Source organism: Castor canadensis, chromosome X (genome assembly GCF_047511655.1).
Source record: "Castor canadensis chromosome X, mCasCan1.hap1v2, whole genome shotgun sequence".
NCBI lineage: Eukaryota > Metazoa > Chordata > Mammalia > Rodentia > Castoridae > Castor > Castor canadensis.
The window spans coordinates 1046875-1067714 of NC_133405.1; the positions used below are offsets into that span (position 1 = coordinate 1046875).

Consider the following 20840-nt stretch of genomic DNA (forward strand, 5'->3'; position numbering starts at 1 on the left):
AGCAAAACTGCAAGACCCTATTGGAAAAATAACTAAAAGCAAAACAGTGGTGAGAGTGTGGTTTAAGTGGTAGAGCACCTGCCTAGAAAGCACAAAGTCCTAAGTACAAACTCCAGTATTCGGGGAAGCTCACAGCACCATCGTCTTTCACCTACCAATAACTTCTTCCCTTACACTCTGCTTCTACCCTTGCCCTTATAGTCAACTGTTCTCACTGCAGCCAGAACATCAGTCTTAAAGGTAATTCAGATTACACACCTTCTGTACCATTGCCCTCAGTGTAAAAGCCAAAGTCCCTGCAACAACCAACAAGGCCCTATATTATCTCGTCCACATTCCTTCCTCTCCAACTATTCTGCCCTTGCTCTCTCTGCTGCACCTACAGTGTCCTCCTCGCTGTTCCTAAAATATGACAGGACGGCCCATTCATTATCAGGTCACGGAAATGGGGTGGAGGCTGTAGATATTAATCGTTTTGCAAAGTGAGCTGAGGGGCATGATGTAAGACACTTAGCTGCCAAGCTATACTTGAAGCCTTTTCGAAGAACTCAAGTGCACTTAAGTTTGATGGTGGTTCATACCTATAATCCCAGCATTTGGGAGGCTGAAGCAGGAGCATTGTGAATTCGAGGTCAGCCTGCGCCACATAGAGAGTTCCAGGCCAGATTAGGCAATAGAGTGAGACCTTGCCTCAATAAGGAAAGAAAGGAAGGAAGGAGAAAGAAAAGGAAAAGAAAAGAAAAAAAAAGTTTGGTGAAAGGTTAACTGTCTGCGAACCAGAAGAGTTCTTGCACTAGGGGTACGGTCACACCCCGAGGTGGCAGCGGCAGCGGTGGGAGGGGCAGACTCAGTCCCACTCGCTGCCCAAGTAACCTGGGTCGCGAATCCGCCCTCCTGAACCAGTGTTACAGAAGTATGCAACAGTAACCGGCTGGGGCCCAACAGAAGCCTTGACATCCAGAAGAGTCATGGAGGAAGCAGAACGTCACCGATATAACCCTGTCCTGGGAGAAGATCACACCTGTCAGCAGAGTCGGTCAGACGTGAAGCAGCGGGAGCAGCGGGCTGCAGGCGATCCTAGGGCCCCTGCGCTGGGAGAAAGGCCGGGTGCGACGGTCAGCCTTCCCTGGTCCGCTGTGAAAAACCCCCGCTTCCGGCTTCCGGTGTCGTAACCGTGAAATCCGGAAGTGAAACACAAGCCCTGACCCCAGGAGCACAGGATGCTGCTTAGAGGTACGCGAGCACGGCAAGGCCGCATGCTCCTCCAGAGGCAAGCCCGAGCCGGCCAGCCCCGACTGGCCAGCAGGACACTCTCCACTCATAAGCACCTCCCTCTGCTTCTCAGGGCGTCACCACCTTCATTGCCCCTAGTCTCTCAGGCGGCGGCATCCAGCCATTCGGCCGCCCCGCCCCAGCCACATGAGGAACCAAGACGAGGCTGCAAAAGGCCCCGCCCAGAATCCGCAGGGGAGGAGTAGTCAAGCTGCCCGCGGAAGTGGGACCCTCCGTGAGGGCGCGGGGCAGCCAGGGAGCTGGCAGGAAAAGTGGACCGTGGGGTGAGGCCGGACTGGCAATGGGGACGCAGGGAGAACTGCACGGAGCTGCACCTGTGCCCGCAAGGCATCGCGGTTGCAGGGCAGCGGCAGCCGGGACAGTAGGCGGCGGGCGGAGTAGCTGCCGGTGCAGGTGCCAGAGGGGCAGGACAGACCGTGCGTTACCCCCGCCCTGGCCTGGGCTGCGCGCGCACCTGCCCCCGCCCTCTCTCGAGTTTGGCCGAGGCCCCGCCCCGCACGCCTCTCCTGAGGCTGGTCAGCTCAGCCTAAGCGCCCGCCCTCGCGCGTTAAATGGGCCGGCGGGCCGCAGCCCCCGGAAACAGCCGTGTTCTCCGGGGCTGTGAACTAGGCGGGCGGCGGTGACGAGTCGCAGGTAACCGGGCGCCGCACCGGCGGAGGGGCGTCCCTTTGAGACACACGCTTTGCCATGGTTGGGAATGGAGCAGAATCGAGAGGGTCTGAACCCATCCCTTTGTACCCCGCACCTTCTCCATTGGGCCCATGAGGACGAGACTCTGAGAGGTTAGGTCATTTGCCGAGATCTCCCCATTGCTGGCTTGGCAAGGGGAGAGCTGGAGCTGAACTCCATCATCTGCTCCAATCAAAAATGCTCCAAATTCATTGTGGGGTTTCCGGCATAGTCCACAGTGAGATGGTTCTTGGCATGTAGTGCGATGCCCTGGTTGGATTTTATCCGGCCGCCCAGGATTGATGCTCTAGCTGAAGTCCATTAATGCTTTCAGTAGTTTTATAATGTACGTTCCAAAAAAAAAGCAGCATGGAGAGAGAGTATGGCTGGAGCCCAAAGGCAGCATTTTCTAACACACCTATCCTCCTGCCCCACCCCCACTCCTGGCTGTTCCCAGCTAGTGTTTTTGGTAAATCAATCAGATGGATGAGAGCCCAAAGGCCCCCTCAAGGAGACCAGCTTCTCAATACTCTTCTGTTCTCCTGCCTTGTCAACGAGCCTTTCTTCCACCAGAGAGCATCATGGCAGAACAGGTGGCACTGAGCCGGACCCAGGTGTGCGGGATCCTGCGGGAAGAGCTGTACCAGGGCAATGCATTCCACCAGACTGATACACACATATTTATCATCATGGGTGCATCGGTGAGTCTCCCCAGGCCCTGAATGTGGCATATGTAAGGTACTTCCCACTCTGTACCTCAGCTTTCCTAACAGATTGTGGTGAGGGCACACAAACTCTGCTAGGTTGAACTCTATGGCACAGTGTTCCCACCTGTGGACAGTTACCATCCCAGCACCACCTGGTATACATAGACTTGCAAGTCGTTTCTGACTTCCAAGGCACTTCTGAAATCTGTGCTCAGCCATTGGATGTGGACCAGAGTCCTGGAGCTGCCAGGTCCTAAGCGACCCTACTTGCATTTCTTCTTCCTCAATGGTAAAAACTGAGATGCATACGGAGAATACTGTCCATTCTGTATTTTTCCAAAATACCTGTTTTTTTACTTGGCAAATGTTACACAGTCAGTTTTAGAGGCAGGATCTGAGGCTCTGTCTCTGCCTCCTCCCTCTCTGTTGGGTGACATTCCCTGGGGACAAATACACTTTCTTTGAACACCACCTCCACTTTGCCACATCTTTTAAAGCCTCCTGAGGACCTTGACTCACTGCACCTGGCCCCAATTGTGCAGCTGACACAACTGCCATTTTAGTCTGATAGAAAAGACCAAAGAGTAGAAACAACACATTGATGGTACACAGCAAGGCAAGAGAAGGAGCAGTGCCACTAGTAGAGCCATGGGCCCAGGCTAGATTGCCTTCTCTTTTGTGCTGTGTGCAGGAAGACATGTGGAGTGACTGTTCACGCCAAGGTTTGGTGACAGATATGGTCTCAATTACTTTTAACCACAGATGTGCCCAAGACTTGCTGACCTGTCTTCACCAATAACATGTTTGTTTGGTGGTACTGGCGTTTGAACTCAAGGCCTTGGGCTTGAACCACACCACCAGCTTTAGTTATTTTTGCTTTAGTTTTTTTTCAGATAGGGTCTCACATTTTTTTGCCTGGGGTCAGCCTCAGACTATGATCCTCCTGCTTAAGTGTCCCTCATACCTGGGATTACACACCCAGCTTGTTTTTTGACATAGGATATCACTAACATCTTTTGCCTAGGTTTGGCCCTAAATTTCTATCCTCCTGTCTTCCTACCGTGTAGCTGGGATTATAGGCAGGTACCACATGCCAAGCCTTATTGCATAGTCTTGAACAAGAGCTCCATTAGAGCTAGTGAGTTCTTAACAGGTTAGCCACTGGCTCAGCACCTTCCACATTCTGGGTCTTTCAGTGGTTCTTTATTCATACAAAATATGCCAACACCACCCCCCTCTGCCAAACATGCTCCCTGCTGCCTTTGTATTTCTGATCAGAACTTGGAAAAGGAGAACTTAGAAAAGGAATGAGGAAGTGAGCAAGGAAGAAGGGCTCTGCTGCTGTAAGGGAAAGGGAGGGCTATCCCAAGTGCTGTCCTCTGACTCTGCATAACCCTAAGACCCAAGGGAGGTACCTAGTTGGAGCACACAGTGGGGCGGGCTTGGCCTGGTTCCCTTAAAGGAGCCATTCCTGTAGCAGCCACAAACCTTAACACCTAGGAATCCGACCGTAGGCCTTCAGTTCAAGGAGCAGACTGGAAGAGACAGTAACTGAGAATGAGGACCAGGCATGGTGGTTCACGTTTGTAATCACAGCTATTTGGGAGACAGAGATCTGGAGGGTCACAGTTCATGGCCACCCCAGGCAAAAAGTTGTCAAAACCCCATCTCAACAAAAGCAAAAAGGGATGGGGGTGGCTCAAGTAATGAACCCCTAACTTCAAAAACCCCAGTGTCACAAAAAAAAAGAAAACAAAGAAGAAGAAAAAGTAAGTGAGGATGATTTCCTCTCCTTTCCTATCCCCTATCCCATACTGTCAAAAGCATGTACCAACCGTAACCCTGGCTACTATAGTTGATTACAACTCCAGGCCCTCAACTCTTACATACCTCATCAACAGTATCCAAGTTTGTTGTGTAACCTGGAACAAGTATCTGACTTTCTCTGAACCTTAGTGTTTTTCTTCTAGTAAACAAGGGCTTTTGACAGGAGTGCCATGCGACCTCATGCTTTGCCTCTGAGCTGATTGTGTGAGTTCTCACTGGCCTTGGTTTGGGCAACTTTATTTCATTGCAATCAGTAGTGTTCCCCTTTGCTCTCCTCTGCTCTGAGAGTAAAAACCAAAGACTTCCGTAGCAGAAATGAGAAGTGCTGGCTCCAGCAGACGGGAGTGGGGGAGGATAAGGGATTTTCTGAAGAGTCTCATTGTTTCTCCCTCTTTACCCTGGAGGGGGCTGGAGCAGAGTGGGGGCCCAGTGCCCAGGCAGCACCCAGAGTAGCTCTTACACCTCACTCAGTGCAGGAGGTAGGCACAGTACCAGCTGCTCTGCGAAACCAGCAAGTTCTCCATTCACTCACTCAATATGTAGTGGTCAAGTACCTCTTCCTGACCGCAGCAGCCATGGTTCTTGTCCTCCTTGTGGGGCCTGTGTACTATGGGGGAGCCAGGGACCCAAGCCTCCATAAGCAATAAATAAACAAGAGTTCAGAGGGACACATGTGACAGAAGCCACAAAAGGTTGCTTGTATCCCCAGCCTCTATAGCACACAGATCTCAAGAGAAGGGCCTGAAGGCTGAGAGCAAGGCCTGAAGATCAAAAGGGCAAGTACCCAAAACCCTAAGTTAGGAACAAGCTCACTGTGATCTAGAACCAAAAGGAGGCTAGTGGCTGGCCAGGCAGAGCCCAGGCAAGTGGAACACTCTAGGGCTATTTGTGCCCAAGTAACCATCTGCCCCTTCTTGCTCCCTTAGCTGCTTTGCCCAACCTTTACCCACATACCCAGCTTCCTTCCTGGGGGCACCCTGACTCTGCCTCATGGAGTTACCAAATGGGCTTTGGAGTACTCAAAGTTCCCCCTGCTGTGGTTGTTCTCCCCTATAAGGAACAAAGCAGAGGTACTTATTGTCCTACTCCACAAAGCCTTAATCTTAAAGACCAGTGTGGGGAAAGGAACCTTGGGTGTGGAAGGGCACCTCCCCAACCTGATAGGACCTTGGCCAGGCTGAAAAGCAACTCTTCCCCCACACGCAGGGGCAAAGGGAAAAGGTTAGGACTTGGAGACCACATGAGCAGATAAGCTCACTGCAAGGTCCTCAGCTATCTGGGCCTCAGTTTCCCCATCAGGACCATGGCAGCCATGGGCTCAGTGGGCGTTCAGCATCCATCCTGATGACCAGCTTGTGAGGGGAAGACCTGACAACCCTAGCCCCTCCCTCTTCTTGAGACATTGCTGGGCTGACTTCCCCCTTGGGCTGATAAGATTCTTGCTGTGTCATGGTGATGTTGGCATTTCCCTAAAGGCTTGGTGACTCACCAAGCCTCAGAGTATAAGAGGGAGGTCTTTTTGTTAGTTTCTCAGCCCCAACTTGCTTCAGCAGCCCCCAAGTTCCCTTGTCCTAGTGGCCAAAAGCCAGCTAGGCCTCACCCAAGGACCAGAACTCTACCTTGGGAAGCTACTTGGATCCTTGACTCCAACAACCCTTAGGGACAGGATGGCCTCCACCCTAAAACCCTTACTATCAAGACACAGGGCTTCAGTGATTTAGGTTTATAAAACAAGAGGTCATGGTCAAACTTCAAGTGACCACAGGAAGGTGGTAGCCCAAGTCCCTTTGCCTGGCCTAACCAGGTGTTGGTAGCTGGAGATCTTAATCATGTCCTACTTCTCCTAAGTCACTGTGTGTCCCTACCATGGCCCTTGGGCATTGTGAGGGGGTGACAAAGATGACAGCCTTTCAACTGCCTCTCTAATTGTCCCCACCCCCATATGTGGCATGTTTAGATTTTAGTTCATCCCATATTCCTCACTCTGAAGGAGTCCAGTGAGAGTCTTGCAGGCCCCCAAGGAGGGCAGGGACACCCCCAGCTCTGAGGAGAAAAGCTACCCCCCTCCCCACTCCCCCACTGTCCTTGGTCCTACCTCTCCTCTCCCTTGGGTGACTTGAAGCCAAGCAGAGTGTCGGTTGCAGGGACTGAGCTGAAACAAGGCAAGCAGGTTCTATCTCTAGTTAATCCCAAAGGGAACAAGAACAAACAGCTTGGGATGTGGGGCAACTGTGACTCAGCAAACCAGTCCCCTGCCACCAGTAGATTGCGTGGAGTCTGCCCTGATTCCTCCCAATCTGTTGAAATTTGATCATAAGCAAACATTGCCTGCTTAGAGGGTTTTGCAGGCCAGGATTCCCATTGTTTCTTTCCCAATAAGCTGCCCCTTTCTGCAGCATGTGAGGCCAACACTGAGTGCTGTGGACATGAGCACTGCTTCTTCCAGTCCCACTGGTAGAAAAACTGAGGGCTGTGCTGGGGGAGCTCCTGGCCCAGGGTTGGGGATTGTCTGAGCTGGACCTTGAGAGACCAGGCAGGGAAGCCATCTGACACAGTAACATAAGAGCTTTTGCCCAGGAGAGTGTCTTCGGAGAGCAGCCAGTAGACCATTCAGGTGGCCGTGCTGGGCATCACGATTGTACAAATGAGCAAGAAGGTCTCACAAGCAGTAGAAGCCCAGCTAACAACAGGTCTGAGATATTTTCCTGAAGACAGTCACCACAGATGATGGCTGGCCCAAGCTCCCAGCAGTTTCACATGGAAGATGGCAGTTACAGTAGGAACCCACTCCAGAGTGCTCAGAGTGAACAGTAGGCAGACGTAAGCAGACAGTGGAGGACATTGGTCTCACAGGGCACCCTAGTTTTGGGAATAGCCTGCTGTGGAAGTTTTGGAGTTCAGTGGAGTCTGGAGATGGCCAGCAGTTGCCTCTGTGGGCCTGGCACTCAGCCAAGCAGCAGAGCAGCACAAACACTCAAGCTCCCAACCCCCAACCACCCCACCCAGAGAAGCCATTTCCCACCTAGGAGCTCTCAAATGGCTTCCTAACTGCCTATCTCTAGGTATGGGGTGGTTCTATTTACATGACTTCTGGGGTTTTTGTTTTGTTGTGCAGTGCTGGGGGTGGAACCTAGGGCCTTGCACATGCTTCACAAGTGATCTACCACTGAACTACATCCCCAGCCCATGGCTTTCATTTTTAATTGTTCATAGAAATGGATTCATCAGTGTAGCCACATTGCTTCTTCATTTTGTGTATGTGGGGGGATGGAATACTGGAGAACCCCAGGCCTCAGGCATGGTAGGCAAGTAATCTACCACTGAGCTAAATCCCCAGCCCTTTTTTGAATTTTATTTTGAGACAGGCTCTCATTGAGTTACCCAGGCTGGCCTCGAACTCAAGATCTTCCTGCCTCAGCCTCCCAAGTAGGTGGAATTATAGGCACGTGCCACCATCCCCAACCCAATCATTTTTGAAGTTTATATTTAAGGCAGTGTTACCTCTTCAGTTTAAAGAGCTAGTGAGCCCTTTATACAAGACCTCTTGTATATGAGACCCTCGTGATGGCAGTACATTGCCTTTTGAGTGTTGTACTAAAGGGGACAGAAGGACACTTTACCTTCTAGGGGCTCCTGTTTCATGGAACCCAGCACTTCCACTGGTCACATTGGGCCAAGGTGGAGAGTGTCATTTTGGCTGCCATCTGGACAGTTTGTTTGAGCTCAGCAAGGTTCCGGCTGCCCAGACTGGCTCCATCTAAAAAATTGCCCCAAACATCTGGGAAAATCCCTTGTTAGATGTATGTCTTGACTTTTTCAGTCAGAGATGTCTGCAGGGAAGCTTTCTACAAAGTACATTTGCATGGATATTCAGGACCTTAAGCCCTAGAGTTGATTTTTCTGTCTTGGGTGAGCTGGGATCCAAATCAGACCAGTGCCTGACACCTGTGCCACCTGCTCACCTCTCCCCATGGAGTGTTGGTGCCCCAGGGAGCGTGGGTTCACACCCAATCCATCCCATGCTCTTGATTATAGGGTCTGAGATGAAAGGGCAGACAGATGCCCTGCTCCATTCTTCTTCAGGAGTGTGCTGGCCATTCCACCCACTTCCTTTTCCACCGAGTTTGTTGAGTTACAAAATGAAAGCATGTTGGGCTGTTGATGGTGACAGGATGAGTAAACTGACTTGAAGAAGGAGTCATTGTGATTCTTCTTGTTGCCTCTGCCACCCAAGAGTCCGGGGTCTCCATGGAGGTGTCATCTCTGTAGCTGACCCACACACGGTTCTTTGTATCATGTCTGCTATTGTAAATGGCATTGCTTTAAATGACTTTTAAATTGCTTGCTGCTAGTAAGTGTGAAGGCAAGTTGACTTATATCTACTAATTTTTATGTTTTGTTGGAATGTATGTCAAAAACAACACAGACTATATGAGTACAGCTTGGCAATTTTTCACAAATTCAGCACACCCATGTAAGCTTCTCCCAAATCAAGAAACAGAACATTATTATCTGTAGTCCCAGCGTTTGGGAGGCTGAGGCAGGAGGATTACTTGAGCCCAGGAGTTTGTGACCAGCCTAGACAATATAACAAGACTCTGACTCAAAGAAAGAAAAACAGAACATTATCTATACTTAAGAGGTTCCCCTTTGACAGTCACTGTCCCCCAAATATAATTTCTAACCCCCTCCCACCCTCTGCTCAAATTTTTTTTCGCCATCTTTTTCTGCTATACATGGCAACGCACAAATAGTGACTGTACAGTTGATTACTCAATCCAGGACATTTTCACCTCCCCAGAAAATTCTTGGGTACCCTTTCACTGCCAGTGTACTCCCTGCTCCAGGCAACCACTGATCTAATTTCTGTCATAATAGATTGCTATTGCCCGTCCTAAGTCTTTAAGTGAACTCTTAAGTATCTTGTGTCTAGGTTCTTTCATTCAGCCTGTTTTGAAATTTGCCAATGTTGCATGGATCTATAGCACATTCCTCTGTTGCTATATTGTACAAATCCAGTTTGTCTACTCACCAGTTGATTGATTTGAGCTTTTGGGTTGTTTCTAGTTTGGAGCTGTTTTGAATTACAGCTACTATGAACATTCATGCACGAATCTTTGAGCGGTTGCCTAAGTGTTTTCATGTCTCTGAGATAATACTTAGGAGCAGAATGATGCATTGTACGATAATTATGTATTCTGGATTTGATAAAAGACTGCCCAGCTGTTTTAGATGTGACCATTTCACACCTCCATCTGCAGCATCTGTGAGCTCCCAGCCAACACTAGGAAAATATGTCTGTGTTTTGTTTTTTGTTTTTTGTTTTTTTTTTTTTTCATTTTTCTTTTATTATTCATATGTGCATACAAGGCTTGGTTCATTTCTCCCCCCTGCCCCCACCCCCTCCCTTACCACCCACTCCCCCCCCCACCTCAATACCCAGCAGAAACTATTTTGCCCTTATCTCTAATTTTGTTGTAGAGAGAGTATAAGCAATAATAGGAAGGAACAAGGGGTTTTGCTGGTTGAGATAAGGATAGCTATACAGGGCATTGACTCACATTGATTTCCTGTGCGTGGGTGTTGCCTTCTAGGTTAATTCTTTTTGATCTCACCTTTTCTCTAGTACTTGTTCCCCTTTTCCTATTGGCCTCAGTTGCTTTAAGGTATCTGCTTTAGTTTCTCTGCGTTAAGGGCAACAAATGCTAGCTAGTTTTTTAGGTGTCTTACCTATCCTCACCCCTCCCTTGTGTGCTCTCGCTTTTATCATGTGCTCATAGTCCAATCCCCTTGTTGTGTTTGCCCTTGATCTAATGTCCACATATGAGGGAGAACATACGATTTTTGGTCTTTTGACCCATCCTAGAGTGAAGTGGTATCTCATTGTGGTTTAATTTGCATTTTTCTCACCTTTCTGTGTGTTTAGTGAGCATTCAGTTCCTTCCTTGCAAAGTGTCTGGACTAGCCTTTTACCAATTTTTAGTTGGGTGGCTTTCTTGCTGTGTTGTAGGAGCCACTTACCTATCTAGATATGGATAAGCTTGGTGAGTACTGTCTCTCAGCCTGTGACTTGCCTTTTGGAAGCTAGGAATTGGACCCTGGGCCTTGTGTGTGTAAAGTTACCACAGAGCCATAACCCAAGTAACCTCATTTTGTTGTTGTTGCAGTACTGGGGTTTGAACTCAAGGCCTCATGCTTGCTAGGCAGACACTCTACCACTTGAGTCACTCCATCAGCCCTTTCATTTTCTTAATAGCATCTTTTTGATGATAGGTTTTTTTGAGACAGGTCTTACTATGTAGCTCAGGCTAGCCTTGAACTTACTCTGTAGTCTACACCAACCTCAAACTTGAAATCCTCCTGCCTCTTTTTCCCACATGCTAGAATTACAGGCATCCTGTGCCACCACCTGTCTTAGAAGTAACTTAGGATAAACAGAAGGGTTTTTTAATTTTGAGGAAGTCTTTTTATCAATTATTAATGATTATTGCTTTGTATGTCCTAAGAAATCTTTGTTTATGCCTGTCTATTGATTTTTTAATTTAGCAACCTTGGTAAACTCTCATAAACTCTAATAATTTATCTGTAGATTGATTTGAGGGAGTTTTTTAATAGACAAACTATCATCTAATAATGGCAGTTTCATTTCTTCCTTTGCAAACCTTACACCATTTTCATTTTCTTGCCTTCCTGCACTGGCTAGGGTCAGCCTCCTAGTTTAGCATTGACTAAAGAGCCAGTAGCAGGTTTTCTTTTCTTGCTCCTGATTGTTTACGGGAAATTATTTCAACATTTCCCATTATATATGGTTTTAGGGTGTTTCATGGACGCTCTATATCAAGTTAAGGAAGTTCTCTTTTCCTACTTTGATAAGACTTTTAGGGTGTTTCATGGACGCTCTATATCAAGTTAAGGAAGTTCTCTTTTCCTACTTTGATAAGACTTTTAGGGTGTTTCATTGACGCTCTATATCAAGTTAAGGAAGTTCTCTTTTCCTACTTTGATAAGACTTTTAGCCAGGACCCAGTGGCTCATGCCTGAAATCCTAGCTACTTGGGAGGCTAAGATTGGGAGGATAACATTTCAGTTCCAGCCCAGGCAAATAGTTCATGAGACCCCATCTCCAAAATAACCAGAGCAAGCCGGGTGCTAGTGGCTTATGCCTATAATCCTAGCTACTCAGGAGACAGAGCTCAGGAGGATCACAGTTTGAAACCAGCCTGGGCAAATAGTTCGTGAGACCCTATCTCGAAAAAAAAAAAAATCACAAAAAAGGGCTGATGGAGTGGCTCGAGGTGTAGGCCCTGAGTTTGAACCCCAGTACCACAAAAAAAAAAATAACCAGAGTAAAATGTACTGTAGGTGTGGCTTAAGTAATAGAGTGCCTGCTTTGCAAACATGAAGCCCTGAATTCAAACTTCAGTCCCACAAAGCGTTTTTATACATAACTTTCTGAAGCCCTTTATGTACATGTTTTGAGTTTAGCAAGGTCGCTAGATTTTAAAAGTCAATACATAGGAATAGGTAAACATTTCTTAGTGATTTATTTTAATCTCTTAATGTGACTTTAAATGATTAAAATTTTTTGAGACAGGATCTTGCTACCTAGCAAGGTTGGCCTCAAATTCTTGATCCTCCTTTCTCATCCTCCTGAGTGTTGGGATTGCAGGTGTGAACTGCCATGCCTGGCCCTCAATTATTACTTTTTGGTTCTTAACGTTTTCATTTCCAGATAAACTGAATTTGGTTTTGATGTGTTACATCTTCTAACATTGAGATTTGCTTTGTTGATGCTCTGTAGGATTTGTGCATCTGCACATGTGTAAGCTAGGCTGAGGGCCCAAAATGTGGCATTGGGAATGTTCTCCTTTCTGTCTACAGTGGGAAGTTTGCTTCAGACTGGAATTCTCTTTTCTTTGTATTAATTTTTGTTTTTCATTATTTCCTTCCTTATAATTTTTTTTATTTTAAAATTCTGCTGTCCTTTTCTCTTTTTTTTTTCCCTTGAGACAACAGTCTTGCCCTAAAGCCCAGACTAGCCTGGAAGTCATTACGTAGCTCAAACAGGCCTCAAATTCCTCCTGCCTCAGCCTCCCAAGTGCTGAGATTATAGGTGTGTACCATTGTGCCTGCCTGCTGTCCTTTTCTGGCTTCATGAATTGAATAAGTAGCTCATTACTTTCAATCCAGTCTTATGCTAATGTAAGATTTAAGACTATATCTCACCAATTTTGATACATGGCACCTCCATTGTCATTCAGCTCTAATGAATTGGATTTCCAGGTTGTCTTCTTGAACTCAGGAGATACATTTATGCTTTCTGGATCAGGAGTACAAGAGTGGGACAGGCTGGGTGCTTATAGCTGAATTAGTGACCCTGGGGGATGATGTAGGTCATGTTCCTAGCTTCTACTCACCGCACCTGTTCCCTTTGCCACAGGGTGACCTGGCCAAAAAGAAGATCTACCCCACCATCTGGTAAGTGCATCCCCCACTGCATCCAGGGTCTTCCTGTCAGGGATAGGTCTGGCCTTGCCTTTCCCCATCCTGGCAGCAGCTGTGTTCTGCCCTCAGGTGGCTGTTTCGGGATGGACTTCTGCCTGAAGACACCTTCATTGTGGGCTATGCACGCTCCCATCTCACAGTGGATGACATCCGCAAACAGAGTGAACCTTTCTTCAAAGTGAGTGGCTTTACGTCTCCCCCAGCCTTGTTTTGTCTGCTAGCCTCCAGCAAGGGGCTCACTAGGGGACTTGCCCCCCACCTCACTTGACTGGCAGAGAGGCAGGGCCACCTGGAGCACTCAAGCCTAGCACCTTACATCCTTGCCCTACCACCACTCTGCAGCTACTGAACACTCACACTACCTCCTTCACAACAGGAGGAGCTCTGGGCAGGGAGCAGGGGAAAAGGCTCCCCCAGCCCAAGACCCTGTTTCCCAGCCACACTCTGAACCAGACTTGCTGGATTCATCTTGCTCTGCTCTGGGCCACATTGGGACCTGCCATGAACTAGAAAAAGGACTATCCCCAGGTGCCTCTTCCTACAGGAAGTCCTACCAACTGGCATTTTCTTAATGATTTTTTTAATGATTTTGGGCAGAGATTTTCCCAACATCTTCTCCCAGGTCAAATTTTCCTGAAATCTGACATCTGTCCTACAGCATAAGAGCTGTGGGGATATGCAGGGGGTTGCAGGGCCCCATCACACAATGTTCATGCTGCCTGCCTCTACCCCTTCCCCATGGGTATGCAGAGCTGCCAAGATGGGGTGAACCTTCACTATGTGGGGCCAGGATGGCCGACTTCTAAGGGAGACCTCTATGGGCCTCTAGAGAAGCCCACCCTGGCTGTGGGATGAGAAAGAAGGTATGCACAAAGGAGATCCTTCAGTCCCTGGGGGCAGAGCAGACATAGACTGTGAGGGAAGTGGAAGGAGGGTACTGACATATGGCTGTCTGTCCATCCATCTCTCCCAGGCCACTCCAGAAGAGAGGCCCAAGCTGGAGGAGTTCTTTGCACGTAACTCCTATGTGTCCGGCCAGTACAACGATCCAGCCTCCTACCAGCACCTCAATAGCCATATGAATGCCCTCCACCAGGGGTCACAGGCAAACAGGCTCTTCTACCTGGCCTTGCCCCCCACTGTCTACGAGGCTGTCACCAAGAATATCCGTGAGACCTGCATGAGCCAGATGTAAGGCCTGACCCACTCCCTCCCTTCCTTGCTTTCTGTTTGCTGTACCTTGGTTGGATCTGCCAGTGAGAAAGGGGTGCTCTCCACTGCTCCTAACAACCCCCCAGGTCTAGACAGTCTAAAAATATAGGTGCCCTGTTTGTTATTTACTTGAGTTATCGCTTCAAAGAATGAAATAGGCTATAAATAATGGTAGTTTTCTAACAATCTTTATTGAAAATGCTTATAGCTCGAATGCTTGTGTAAACCAGAGGTCCCTGGTTGCAGTTACTACCATGACCACAAGATGGTAGTGTTGCTCCACGAACTGCTAGCTGCTGTTATGCTCATTCTTGTACATTTGTGCTTTCCCAGAGTCCCTGCCAGGTGGCAGTGCTGTTCCATGAGAAACCACTGCTTGCTGGCAGCCCTCTTCTGATTTTGATGCAGAAAGCCACTTTAATTGTGGGAAGAGATAGCCAAAAAAAGGTCACCGCTTCCTTTTCAAACCAATGGAGATTGTTTGTAGTGGCCTGTAAGTCCTCTGCCAAGAAAGAGACTATGCATGGTGGCACTTGTGATCCTAGCACTAAGGAGGCTGAGGCAGGATTGTGAGTTCAAGGCCAGCCTAGGCTGTGTAGAGAGAACCTACCTCAACAAAACAAAGAGGCTGAAGCAAGAAGATCCCTTGAGCCTAGGAGCTCCAAGCCAACCTTAACAACATAGTGAGGACCTCATCTCAAAAATAAAGAAAATCACTGGGGTAGCTATGCCCTGATTCCCCTACTCCCTGCTCCCCCACTAGCCACTGGGCTATTTCCAGCCCACTGAGGACCTGGTGTTAGGGCAGGAGGAGAACAGGGCCACCCAAGAGTGTGCTGGCAGTGCCACCCTACCACACAAGAGGCAGGCTTAGGAGCTGTTTCAATCACAAGCCAATTGACAGGAAGACTTCCCAGGTGTCCTTGGGTATAAAAGGGCTCTGTGCAAAAGCAGAGAGGCAAGGTACGGCTTACCAGAGCTTCCCTGTGTCACCTGAGAATGTGAAGAAGATACAGTCCCTGCTCCCTGAGGAGGGGCTTGGGGATAATGTGTCTTTGGGCTCTTGGCAGAGGCTGGAACCGCATCATTGTGGAGAAGCCCTTCGGGAGAGACCTCCAAAGCTCTGAACAGCTGTCCAACCACATCTCCTCCCTGTTCCGCGAAGACCAGATCTACCGCATTGACCACTACCTGGGCAAGGAGATGGTGCAGAACCTCATGGTGCTGAGGTGGGGTCCAAGCCCTGGCCTGCACAGGGGAAAGGGGATCAGGTCAAGGATGGGTGCCCCAGGTGGACTCTTCCACCTGTCCTTCGCCAGCCTCCACCCTGTGCCTCCCCACAGATTTGCCAACAGGATCTTTGGCCCTATCTGGAACCGGGACAACATTGCCTGTGTGATCCTCACCTTCAAAGAGCCCTTTGGCACTGAGGGTCGGGGAGGCTACTTTGACGAATTTGGGATAATCAGGTGAGAGACTGTCCCCATCTCAGGATGCTGACACGGGACATGGGGCATGATCCAGCCACCCTGCAGAGCCTCCATCCCTGTTCTGGGCAGCTCCTGCTCACACCCAGAGGTCCAAATCAGAGTTGTCAGAGGTGGCTATAAGGGATGCAACTCCTCCCCAGCCAAGCCACGCAGGGGTTTCCAGGGTAAGCAATAGGGTCGTTGTCTACTTCCTTGCCTTAGGAGACCTGGAAGACATTGGGGATAAGGAAGCAAGTCTCCTAGTTTGTCACTAGAAAGCCTTGTTTGGAGATTCTGGGCCCCCTAGAACCTAGCCGACAGGCAGGGAGGAGGGGCTGCAACTAAGGTGTGCCTGTTCTTCACCCCTCACTCCAACCCTGGAAGTGGTGCCTCATTCAAGCTTCAGCCTCTTCTACCACCAGGGACGTGATGCAGAACCACCTCCTACAGATGCTGTGTCTGGTAGCCATGGAAAAGCCTGCCTCCACTGACTCAGATGACGTCCGTGACGAGAAAGTAGGTAGAAGTACACCTGCCACGTCCCCAGCAGCTATGTCCCATAGCAGGACCCTCTGGGATGAGGCACTGGGCTTCCTCATGCCCACTGCCTTGCCCCCATCCTTTTATCCAAGGGGCCCACTCTCCCCTGGCTTTCTCCCAGGTCAAGGTGTTGAAATGTATCTCAGAGGTGAAGGCCAATAATGTGATCTTGGGTCAGTATGTGGGAAACCCCAATGGAGAAGGTGAGGCCACCAAAGGGTACCTGGATGACCCCACAGTGCCTCGTGGGTCCACCACTGCCACCTTTGCAGCTGTTGTCCTCTATGTGGAGAATGAGCGGTGGGATGGTAAGTGACACCTCCAGAGTGGAGATCCTTCTCAGTGAGGTCAGACACACACTGCTCAGCAGCCGAGGACACTAGAGTGGGAGGTCTAGCGCACAGGGAATACAACACCCTTGCCATACTCACACCACATACACACACTCAAACTGAAGCTCTCAGTCTGTCTTACACATGCCCAAGCCTCTATGAGACCCAGTCCTGAGGCCAGCCCTGTCCCCACCCAGGGGTGCCTTTCATCCTGCGCTGTGGCAAAGCACTGAATGAGCGCAAGGCTGAGGTGAGACTACAGTTCCACGATGTGGCTGGTGACATCTTCCACCAGCAATGCAAGCGTAATGAGCTGGTGATCCGTGTGCAGCCCAACGAGGCTGTGTACACCAAGATGATGACCAAGAAACCTGGCATGTTCTTCAACCCTGAGGAGTCAGAGCTGGACCTGACCTATGGCAACAGATACAAGGTGCCTACTGGGAGGGCCAGCCAAGAAAGTCTCCTGTGAGGGTGGCCTGGGTGGCTGCACACAGTGGTGTCAGTAAGGACCTTCCCATCACACCCTGTAGAATGTGAAGCTCCCTGACGCCTATGAGCGCCTCATCCTGGATGTCTTCTGTGGGAGCCAGATGCACTTCGTGCGCAGGTGAGGGTACCCAGCAGCCTGGCCCTGGCTTCCCTTGGCGGGGGGGGCAGGTAATGGGGGTGGCCTTCTCCTTCCCTGCATGCCCTACTGTTCCCAAAGCCATACTGTGTCCCCTCAGTGATGAGCTCCGGGAGGCCTGGAGGATCTTCACACCACTGCTACACAAGATTGATCACGAGAAGCCCCAGCCCATCCCCTATGTTTATGGCAGGTGAGGGAAGAGTGGGGGCTGGGGAGGCCAAGCGGAGCTAAGCAGGGCAGTGGGGTTCCCCAGGGGCAGGAATCCCTCACATCTTCCCCTCTGCCTGTCCCGCTTCCAGCCGCGGCCCCACGGAGGCAGATGAGTTGATGAAGAGAGTAGGCTTCCAGTACGAGGGCACCTACAAGTGGGTGAATCCCCACAAGCTCTGAGCCCTGGGCACCCACTCCACCCACACTCCACCCCCCCTCCTCAGCCACCCTGTCTTTCCCACCTTCCCACCATCCAACCTCACATCAAGAGGACTGACCCCACATTGGGAGGACTTCGGGACCATAGGCCTCAGCTTCACATTCCTGGCCCCGGGCTCAGGCCACTACTGTCTGCCCCTCGCTGTTGCCGCTGCTGCCACCAGAGCCCAGCTACATTCCTCAACAACCAAGCACTTAAGACTTCTGCTGTGACTCGCAGGGCTACCACCAGCCCTAACTGAGCCACCCATCTCTCCTCGGGACCTGAAACACCACCTCCCCTCATTCCAGCCCCCACAGAAAGAAGGAGAAGAACATCCTATCAGTCTGTCCTAGGACTCCTCAGGACAGGAGTTAGGGACAGTGAGGGGCAGTTGCCAAACCCCACTCCCCAATGGCTGTTGGCAAGCTCCTCAGAGCTTGGAGTGAAGTGGTCAAGTGTGTCTGTGTGAGAGGCCACCTAAGCCTCAGTGCCACTCAACATTCCTGGTCACCAGCTGGAAGGAAATCTTGTGCTGCACAGCAACATCTTGGCCCCCCAGAGGTCCCTTCTCACCAGCTCTGCACTCCATGGCCACCCTTACCCCACCCACAGGCAGTTTCCCTGCCCCAGGAAAGGTAGAAGCAACAACTGTGATCCCCTACCTCAACCCCTGCCATTAAATCCTCAAACAGCCCCATCTGTCCCCTTGTCATTACCCCCTTTCCCCAAAACCATGGAGAAGAAATATGTAACTTTCCCACTCCCCATGTTGCATGCTAAGTTCCACCCCAGCACCTGCGCCAGGCCTCTCCCTTAGCCTCCTTACCTCTGACATCTCCCACCATGCTGCAGCCGTGGACCTGACTGGGTGTGAAACACTTGTTCCCATCAGTCTGTTCCACTCCACAGGTGTTTGTCATCAAGACCAACTTGCAGGGCTGGTAGACTGGCTCAAGTGGTAGAGCACCTGCCTAGCAAGTGTGAGACCCTGAGTTTAAACCCCAGTACCACCAAGAAAAAAAAAAAAACGGCTTGTAGTACAAGGCCAGGTCACAATTTTCTTTCACCTTCTACACGAATATTTCTACCACTTTTATTGTAAATGCAAGCGGGCCAGCTAGCCAGCCTCCATCCCCAGCGTCCCTGTCTCACCCAAGGTCATTTCAGGCAACACTGCCAGGAGATTTGGTGGATTTTGTGACTGACCTCAGTGGCCAAGGGGGAAGTACTAGACAAAAGCAATGCCCAGCTTTCTGAACTGGGCAGCAGCTGAAGGGCGAGAGATCTGAGGTTGCCCAGTCTGCCTGTGTTATCTTCCAGAGGTGGCCATTAACAAAGCACCACAGACCAGGTGCTTCCAACAGCAAAACTGCATCCTCTCACTTCTGGTGGTCGGAATTCCAAAATCAAAACACCTATTTCCAGATAAGTTCACATTATGAGGCTCTAGGGGAACACAAATGTGGCTCAACCACTGCCCTGCCCCCAACAAGGATAGTCGCCATCAAGCATCTTTTCCTGCCCTCTCCTGAGCCTCTGCTGTGGCTGAGCACTGAGCAGATAACAGAAAGTAACACCATGGTCCCTGCACTTAGGGCACAGGTTGTGGTAGATCAGGGCAACAGAAGACTGATCAGAAGGCAGTGTGTTTTACGGACTGAGCAAGCCAGTGGCCCAGAAAATGACCACGTGAGGAACAGTTTGCTCCTGGCAGAGGTGAGTATAAGCCCCAGCGTTCAGGGACTGGGGAGGCCCAAGCAGCTGGAATACAGGCATGCACCACCATATCCAGCTATGCAGAGCTTTCTGTTTGAACCATCCAAGCCTCTCCTTAGTCTACTACTGAAAACCAACCACCCTCAGCCCTGCAAAGTCTCCCTAGGCTGGAATGGCAACACTTGGGCTGGTTAAGTAAAGGGAGAGCTTGGACTCCTGTCCAGGACCCTACAAGGGGAAATACACAGAGGAAGAAGAAACTTGAATGTTCAGTAGGCTTATTCCTGTCCCATAATCTAGGATGGTGTGTTGCACCACTCCAGACACAGTATGCATGCATATATGTGTGGACATCCACACTGCATCCTCGTGTGCAATTCCCAGCCTCCCGTCCCCTCCTTTTAGCAGACGAGGTGGTACCTCCAAGTTGTGGGAGGAAGGGGATTGCCAAGGTCACCTCGACCTTGAATAGAAATTTGATGGTTGGACCAAGACAAATTATAGTCCCTTAAGGGCTCTGCTTAGCCCAGGTCCTCAGACCAGCTGACAGGGCTCTGTGGACAGGCTTGGAGGTCAGACTTCGGTTACAGAGGCCTTGGGCCTCCATCCTCCTGGAGAAAGGGGCACAGTAGAGCCTGACACCCAGGAGCTGGTGGTGCTACTGGAGTTGGGCCTGGGAGCTAGCCAGGCAAGTATGTGTACTAGCAGCAACTGCCACCTCTTGTCCTCTGGGGTCAGATGTGAGGGCTGAGCTGTTGGGCCTTCCAGGCCAGGCCAGCCCCCTCTACTTCTTGCTGTAGACCCAGGAGGAAGACTCTAGGGACAGGGCCCAAAGCCCCGGTGAGTGGATAAGGGTCAGTCTTGGGCCTCAATACCACACAGTCACTTCCTCTGAATCTCGTGAATGTCACTGGGCCCTTCATGCTAGGCAGAGTGCCACACGGCTCCTCTTTAACCCCGGGGCCATAGTATATGGCTATAAAAGGGCTTTGTCTTGACTCTTGCGGTGCCATGTAGCTGCAATGAACAAAAGAAGCTTTGCAAAAGGCTAGAGATGATTCCAGGAGGGTGAACCCTGAGATAAAATCCAGCAGACCTGTCCCTGAAGATGAGAGAGGCCTTCCCCCCGCACACCACCAGATGGTGCCATCCTCATGTCTGCTCGTGAGAAAGAGTCTTAAATCTCCAACCGCCCTAGTCCCCCTAGTCCTCCGTGTTGGGTCCTCAAAACCTCAGATGTGGGCCTAAAGATGGCACTGAACCATTGTAAAAAGAAAAACGAAGGTGCAAGGAGCCAGTCCTGACCCCACGGTGTATCTTTGTGCTCAGAGCTCTCACAAAGCCCTTAGGGGAGCACCCTTTTAGACTGCAGAGCTGTGTGCTGGGAACCTGCTGGCATAGCATCACTGGGGTGGAGGCTGCTATCTAGGAGTAGCAGGAGGAGCCCGAAATGCAAGAGGGATCCAGCTCCATGTGGGGGTCCCTAACACAGAAGTGACTGCAAGTGACCAAGGTGGAAGAAGTGTG

General features: G+C 50.1%; 2 protein-coding genes across 8 annotated transcripts in view; one reads left to right on the top strand and one right to left on the bottom strand.

Moving 5' to 3' along the window:
* Ikbkg (inhibitor of nuclear factor kappa B kinase regulatory subunit gamma) overlaps positions 1-6702 on the bottom strand; it is a 23412-nt gene extending 16710 nt beyond the window's left edge. For 3 of the 4 annotated variants that reach the window (XM_020172202.2, XM_020172201.2, XM_020172200.2), the window contains exon 1: positions 1022-1440. The gene's annotated coding sequence lies outside the window, so the exon portion shown is untranslated. Of the gene's footprint in view, positions 1-1021; positions 1441-6591 lie in introns of those variants that run through there. The other variant, XM_074063812.1, reaches the window with a different exon arrangement.
* Positions 1215-18290, top strand: G6pd (glucose-6-phosphate dehydrogenase). 4 transcript variants are annotated; one of them, XM_074063810.1, is made up of 13 exons: positions 1215-1233; positions 2536-2663; positions 12937-12974; positions 13071-13179; positions 13975-14192; positions 15284-15442; positions 15557-15682; positions 16105-16198; positions 16344-16530; positions 16752-16987; positions 17088-17164; positions 17283-17375; positions 17485-18290. In XM_074063810.1, exons 1-13 carry the CDS (start codon positions 1221-1223, stop codon positions 17573-17575), a joined length of 1569 nt encoding a protein of 522 aa, XP_073919911.1. In that variant the 5' UTR covers positions 1215-1220; the 3' UTR covers positions 17576-18290. The 4 variants fall into 4 exon arrangements, with proteins under 4 accessions (XP_073919911.1, XP_073919912.1, XP_020027788.1 ...); XM_074063811.1 differs by lacking the exon at positions 1215-1233 and adding an exon at positions 1459-1556; XM_020172199.2 differs by lacking the exon at positions 1215-1233 and adding an exon at positions 1773-1926.
* The last annotated feature ends 2550 nt before the right edge of the window (positions 18291-20840 follow it).

What these genes read in the sequence shown, in the direction of transcription:
- G6pd (XM_020172198.2), top strand. Translation starts at nt 1,991, where the DNA reads ATGGAGCAGAATCGAGAGGGTCTGAACCCATCCCTTTGTACCCCGCAC. An exon ending in AAGATCTACCCCACCATCTG is followed by an intron (nt 12,975 to 13,070) that starts GTAAGTGCATCC and finishes TTCTGCCCTCAG; the next exon opens with GTGGCTGTTTCGGGATGGAC. An exon ending in ATGACGTCCGTGACGAGAAA is followed by an intron (nt 16,199 to 16,343) that starts GTAGGTAGAAGT and finishes GCTTTCTCCCAG; the next exon opens with GTCAAGGTGTTGAAATGTAT.